Raw genomic sequence first — 7,176 nt, 5'->3', positions numbered from 1 at the left:
CAGTGAGCCCTCTGTTAACTTGGCAGACTGTGAAATCGATTTCTTAGCCTCAGCGTTGCACTGACTTCCTTTTTTGATAACGGTTTTTTAACTGATCTTTCCACAGCGATGAGTGGCGCCTGATGCTTCAATTCCATTTTTTCCCCTCTGGCTTCGTCTTTCGAGGTGGGACTGCATGTGGCTGTTTTTGTTTTTAAATTCACTACCTTATATTGCGCGTGTCAGCAATAAACCTCAGTTGCGAGTTAGCGCTTGTCTGCGTCGTTTCCTTTCCGTCCCTTGTGTTCCTTGTGCGCTATTTTTACATCATGAACGTTATCCAACTTGCCCAACTTTCGGCTTGGCTTACGAATACTCGCATTTTTGCTACCAGCAGAATTGGATAAGTCATGGAGAACTGGATAACTTGCCTGATGGATAACAGTGTAATACAATTGGTTCGGTTTACTGGGGTTTAATGAACTAAAGCGACTGAGGCTATGAGAGACGCCGTAGTGAAGGGCTCCGGAAATTTGAACCATTCGGAGTAGAATTAACACGAGGCTTATAAAGCCGTTTCACGAACCGCCGTTGTCGGATCTCTTTTCCATGACGGAAGCGCAGCGGGCTGGTATTCGCGGCGCACATATGTGTAGGCTTAGCTGACACTAGGCAGGGCAGGTAGCTGCAGGCATTGAGTCAGCGAGGAATTGTATGCCTCGCATTGCTCGCTGCCTCAAGGAGCTCAGCTCATCGCGCCCGCTGTCGTTTGTGTCAGGGAACGGGCATCCGTTCCGAACGCCTTTGTAGCCCGGCCACCATGTCGTCTCGAGAAAGAAATTGGTCTAATCCCCTTGTGTGATCACCCGTTTCGATCACCCGTTCAAAATGGTACGGCCTTATGGCCATCGCGCTCGTGTGCGCGCAAGTGCTCTTGAGCGACATGTGGTTTGTGGCCGAACACGGCGCTCGGAATTCCTCGCCAGCTTCGACCAGCAACTCTGAAGAACGGACGCTGCCTACGGTCTGCGGCACACCTCATCTTGGCTGCAGCCAAGGTGAGTGGCCAGCATTGGCTCTGGTCTGGGCATCTGCCACTGCGGCACGAGTTCTCCGACAAGCGGCCGCACCCTTCACTACACGCCTGCCATGGTCAGTATACCAGGTTTGTGCCCGAATTTTTTCCCTGACAGTATTTTTTTCAGATTTGCGTGCGTGCTCCAGCAAACGGCCCCCGTGTGTACCAACATACACAGAACCTTTCTGCCGGTCGCTTCTGGTCCGTTGGCTTCTTCGCATCGTGCCATTCCTCCCAAGCTCCCTGATTGTGAGTGCTGCTTTTGGCTCCCGTAACACAAAGCTGCCTTTAAGCACTCAAACTCCCGGCCATGGCTCTGTCTGTTCGTTTGTCCGTTACAGCTGAAGTGAAAGTCGTAGTCATTACTAGTCACAAGTCATGACTATAACTAGTCATTAACGAGTCATGAGCAGTTGGTCATTAACGAGTCATGCGCAGTTGGTCATTAACGAGTCATGCGCAGTTGGTCATTAACGAGTCGTGCGCAGTTGGTCATTAACGAGTCGTGCGCAGTTGGTCATTAACGAGTCGTGCGCAGTTGGTCATTAACGAGTCGTGCGCAGTTGGTCATTAACGAGTCGTGCGCAGTTGGTCATTAACTAGTCGTGCGCAGTTGGTCATTAACTAGTCGTGCGCAGTTGGTCATTAACTAGTCGTGCGCAGTTGGTCATTAACTAGTCGTGCGCAGTTGGTCATTAACTAGTCGTGCGCAGTTGGTCATTAACTAGTCGTGCGCAGTTGGTCATTAACTAGTCGTGCGCAGTTGGTCATTAACTAGTCGTGCGCAGTTGGTCATTAACTAGTCGTGCGCAGTTGGTCATTAACTAGTCGTGCGCAGTTGGTCATTAACTAGTCGTGCGCAGTTGGTCATTAACTAGTCGTGCGCAGTTGGTCATTAACTAGTCGTGCGCAGTTGGTCATTAACTAGTCGTGCGCAGTTGGTCATTAACTAGTCGTGCGCAGTTGGTCATTAACTAGTCGTGCGCAGTTGGTCATTAACTAGTCGTGCGCAGTTGGTCATTAACTAGTCGTGCGCAGTTGGTCATTAACTAGTCGTGCGCAGTTGGTCATTAACTAGTCGTGCGCAGTTGGTCATTAACTAGTCGTGCGCAGTTGGTCATTAACTAGTCGTGCGCAGTTGGTCATTAACTAGTCGTGCGCAGTTGGTCATTAACTAGTCGTGCGCAGTTGGTCATTAACTAGTCGTGCGCAGTTGGTCATTAACTAGTCGTGCGCAGTTGGTCATTAACGAGTCGTGCGCAGTTGGTCATTAACGAGTCGTGCGCAGTTGGTCATTAACGAGTCGTGCGCAGTTGGTCATTAACGAGTCGTGCGCAGTTGGTCATTAACGAGTCGTGCGCAGTTGGTCATTAACGAGTCGTGCGCAGTTGGTCATTAACGAGTCGTGCGCAGTTGGTCATTAACGAGTCGTGCGCAGTTGGTCATTAACGAGTCATGACCAACTAGCCATTAACCAATCACATCTAGTTAGTCATGGGTCATGATTAGTTAGAAGAATCGATTGGTGGGGGAGTTGGTACATGACTATATGGTTTCTTCGTTCGTCCTGTCCCTTTCGCGCTTTGTATTATCTAATGATTAGTTAGTCGGGTTGCTGTCTTTGCCATTCCTGCGGCACTTGATGAATAATTAGTCATGACTAACCAATCCAAGTCTCCCCATAGCCACCTCGTGTGTGCCTACGGCTGTTTTCTCGTTGGTGGCATGGCTTTTGCCTCCCGCACTTTAGATCGTCAAAGTGCCCCCTGATTTTTGTTCGTGTCCGTTGCAGCACAGCGCCTGTTATTTTTTTGTTGTTCGTGCTCTGACCATTCCTAATCAAACAACTAGATCAAGTCGTCACTCTAATCTGTTGGACGCTTCTGACTGTGTACAACTTCCATGCTTCATTTTATCGTTCACCGCAGAACTCCCTTCTGCCCCAACATCATCCGTCGACTCCTGCTCCCCCGTGTTCCGTGCAGTCAACGACTCTGCAAGCTATCTTCCGAGGACAATGCTTAACAGCAGCACGTCGTGCACGATATTGTAAGTGCCGCAGCGTGTTGGTCAGACGTATGTTCGTGCTCACAGTGAGCGCCAGAATTCTATATGCGTGCACCCGTGTTGCAGCTGTCTTTTTGTTTTCACAGATACGCGGACTTTGGCTCTGCCTTTCTCCACACGGCACTTGGTATCAGTTCAGACGCTCCAAGAGTAAGCTCCCGAATCCTGCATGCTTGCGCCCTTGGTACAGCTCTTTTATTTATACGTAAGCATTCTGTGGCTGTTTGCAGAGCTTGTCCACATGATTACATCCGAACAAATGGGTTTATGCGAAAAATAATGGTACTATCAGATAGAGCATCAGAAAATTTCGTAGAGGAGATCGGGAGGGGTTGAGGTGAAAATGTCCAAAAAGTGAGCAATTTCTTGTCATCACGAGCTTGTCTACACGATTACATTCGAACGAATGGGTTTATGCGAAAAAAATGGTACCAGGAGATAGGGCGAAAAAAATCTCCTACAGGAAATTTGGGGTTTATGTGGGTTAATTAGATAATTAGAGCCAGAAATGTCCAAAAAGTGGGCGGGCCTGGAGCAAATGTAAATAAATAAATTAAAAAATGTGATGCCAAGTTTGAAAACACTGGAAGTGTGGCACCACATGATCGGAAGTGCGAGCGTAGCGCATCGCGCCAAATTTGAAAACGAAGCGTGGCGCGAAGTTGAACTCATGCTTACGCATTTCTCCAGTGCGCGTGCCACAATGATATCTATTTCCACAGATGTATGGACTTCGCCTTTGCCTTTCTCCACATGGCACTTGGGTTTCAGTTCAGACGCTAAAAGAGTAAGCTCCCGAATTCTGTATGCTTGCACCCTTGTTACAGCTGTTTTTATTTTCACAGATGCCCAGAATTTGGCTCTGCCTTTCACCACACGGCAATTGGTATCAGTTGAGACGCTCCAAGAGTAAGATCCCTAATTCTATATGCTTGCAACCTTGTTACAGCTGTTTTTTTTTATTTTCGCAGATGCATGGACTTTCGCTCTACTATGCACCACACGGCCCTTGTACCTGTCCGAGTACTCCAAGAGTAAGCTCCCGACTTCTATATGCTTTTTCCTTTGCTACACCTCTGCTTTTATTATCGCAGATGCACGGACTATCGCTTTACCATACTCCACACGGCACTTGGACCTGTTAGGATGCTCCCACTCGAGTTCTGTTTGCGCCTGTATATGCTTCGATGGTGAGTATGCCAGGTTTCTTTGCTACCAGCAGCCTGTCTTTTTAGATTTATATGCATTTTGCAGTCCAGGACCCCCGAGCATAACGAGAAAGCTATAAAGCATTTCTTGAGCAGCGCATTTTCCTATTCCTTCCATGCTCCCTGCCTCTTCCACTTACAGTTCTCACGCAGGGATGCTTTAGTGCTCATCGAATGCTTTTACAATGCGTGCATGCCCTCCATGCTTTCCTCACAGGTTCCCCTTTAGTTCCCACAACAACGAGCTCAATCAGCTCCCATGCTGTCAGCAGTGGGGACTCCGAGGTGCCATACCATTGTCGTGCAGGAAACCCCCGTTCTGCTGCTGCTCTCACAAACGCTGAATGTCTGTGCCGTAAGTGCCCGCATTTTTTATATGCTTCAGTCTGTTGCAGTTCCAATTTGTCTCGCTGGTGCGGACTCCAGTTCTGCCGTATACTCCACAGGCCACTTCATCGCGCATGGTCGGGCATACACAGTGCACTCGTATGGGACCACGCATCAGACCGCCTTGACGTCCAGTGTGATGCCAGATTGTTTAGTCGCCATGGAGTCGCTTTGCTAAAGCTCTCAGCACATGGGTTGATGCTAGTGAAGGCCGGCTGACAGGCTGAGTTGACAAGAGCGGCGGGGTGGCCATCCGAGGATTGAGGCGATCCTTGCTGGAGGCTTCCTGTAGGCTATCATGAAAGTTAGACCGTGCTTTTCGGGGGCCTGCTGTGCCACTTATGTGCGTTTTCTTTCGGCACATAACACTGTCGCCTATATTGGCTTTGTAGGACCTGTGGGAACTCCACCACACCCGGCCAGTGCCTCCTCTGTGACACTGGGTGACCGGACCTGGGCAGCCAGCTCCTTCATGGTGCAACTAGGCTTGGGAAGTGCCTTAAACGCGGCTCTGGTGACTCCGCACTCCACATCCTTGACTTCGGTGGCGAGGTCAGGCCTTCGGCGGTGCTTGGCCTCACCGCGCCTACATCATCGAACAGCAGCTAGTAGCGAGTGGGCTACACATTGGCCGTCTACTGCGCTATCCACTCTGATCCCTCAACTGCACCTTGCTTCCACTGCTGGACTGACTGCCACAAACCGGTCAGCTCTCCTCATGCTAACTAATTTCTAGTCTGTTCCATTTTCCCTCTTCCCAGTGTTGCTACGGCCATCATTATCATTGTAACCGTATTTTTCTTTCGCTATGTGGCTCGATCTGGTATGCTTTACTTGATCCTCTGGGGTCACACTTAGGAGGAATTCCCGAACCGGTCCTTGGGGGTTTTCCCCTTACAGCCTGTCAATGCACTGCTCAGCCACTATTTCTTTCCCACATGACTCGTGGGCTTTGATGGACTGTCATTTATGGCCCTTCTACTAAAAGTGGCAGATTCTTTGCTGGTTAGTCATGATAGAACACCATCGTTGACATATTTTCTTCCTACTGCTTGTCGACGTTGATTGACCTTGGCTGCAACAGTTATGTTGTGAATCTAGTCTGTGCACCTGCCCATGATGAGTTGAACAAGACTTGCTTTTGAATGATGTACCAATGTGTTCCTTAAGTCAAGCAATGCCATCTGTGGACCACTGTTGCTTACAAGTGCCTTCTTTGGTTGCATGTACCCTTTCTCTTGCCGCAATGTGCCCTAGAAATGTCATGCTTTAGCAGTGGAGTTCAGTTTTCTCTCTTGAGACGCATACTAATCTGCAGACATCTCTGTAGCACGTTCTCCACCTTCTCAACATGGTCACAGCAAGTTTCATTATCGGCCTTTCCAACACCGAAAACCAGCATATAGCACACCGTCCAGGTCATAAAGTGCTCACTATAGATTTCACTCGAAAATTTCGCTCTCTGGGCACACATCTGGGTGCTTCAAAATGCGGTCCAATGACTCTCCAGCATTCGATTCATTAATGTAGGCAACGAGGTTGTAGTTCGCCACAACAGCCAACAATTCAGCTGTGTATCGCCCCATCAGAGGTGCAAGATCATCCCAAAGAACATGCTTGCATCTGTCGGCCACTGCAGAGTTCACTCTTGCCTTGCCAAGTGTGACAACAATGCAGCCCTTCCACATGCGGAAGATGGTCGTCATCAGCTTGATATGACCTCACGTCACAAGCTTCTTCGGAATCACATTCACGGCACCACGAGTACCTCAAGAATGTTGTCTTCATGCTGGACGTTTGAGATGGTTTTGCTGCTTTCGCACATTGCTGGAAAACAGTTCCACTTCTTGCGATTTTTGCATGTTTGATTCCAGGCAGGATGGCCATTTATTCCACGATCACGATTGCCTGCGTAGTACCTACAGTTCTGAACAGCTTGCATCATGTTCTTGTACTTTGACATAGCTGCAACACACAACACGTGACGGCGACAGTTGCCTTTCCTGGCATTTCCTTGCCTTTCCTTCTGGATTCAGGCACCAGGCATACTCTCACTACCTTTTCGAACATCAATATAGTTGTGCCCATTGGTGACTGTTGCGTTCACTGTTCCCTTACGAAGTGGGACAAAAAAGAAGCCATTCCTTATGCGCTGGGTCGTCATCAACTCAATCTGTCTTGACGTAACAGTTATTCGGAATCCCATTCACAGCAGCACCCCTGTGAAGCTGCAATTTCAGTTTTTTTTCGTTGACATGCAACAATGCGAACGAGTTTGCTTTGTGCTCTCTCACGAAGATTACCTGAAGAATGTTTTCATGCTCGACGCTTGTGACGGAGCCACTGCGTTTGAACACTATTGCAACTTCGTTCACTTATTACATCCCCGACTTCAGGCTATATGCGTTTTTTTGCAAGGTCATGGTTGCCTCCACAGTACCTAAACTCTGTTGCTGG

At 48.7% G+C, this 7,176-nt stretch overlaps 1 protein-coding gene across 1 annotated transcript; it reads left to right on the top strand.

The window, feature by feature from the left end:
- The first annotated feature begins 212 nt into the window (after positions 1 to 212).
- LOC149330145 (uncharacterized) lies at positions 213 to 6,481 on the top strand. The gene is made up of 10 exons (XM_089559747.1): positions 213 to 1,131; positions 1,185 to 1,306; positions 2,986 to 3,106; positions 3,211 to 3,329; positions 3,847 to 3,911; positions 3,970 to 4,033; positions 4,096 to 4,158; positions 4,219 to 4,314; positions 4,550 to 4,687; positions 5,112 to 6,481. The coding sequence occupies exons 3-10, from the start codon at positions 3,075 to 3,077 to the stop codon at positions 5,453 to 5,455; spliced, it is 921 nt and encodes a 306-aa protein (XP_089415873.1). The 5' UTR covers positions 213 to 1,131; positions 1,185 to 1,306; positions 2,986 to 3,074; the 3' UTR covers positions 5,456 to 6,481.
- Positions 6,482 to 7,176: the final 695 nt, after the last annotated feature.

The sequence above is a fragment of the Amblyomma mixtum genome, chromosome 9, assembly GCF_055824585.1.
Source record: "Amblyomma mixtum isolate Tamu chromosome 9, ASM5582458v1, whole genome shotgun sequence".
NCBI lineage: Eukaryota > Metazoa > Arthropoda > Arachnida > Ixodida > Ixodidae > Amblyomma > Amblyomma mixtum.
This window is presented reverse-complemented; position numbering and strand designations above follow the sequence as displayed.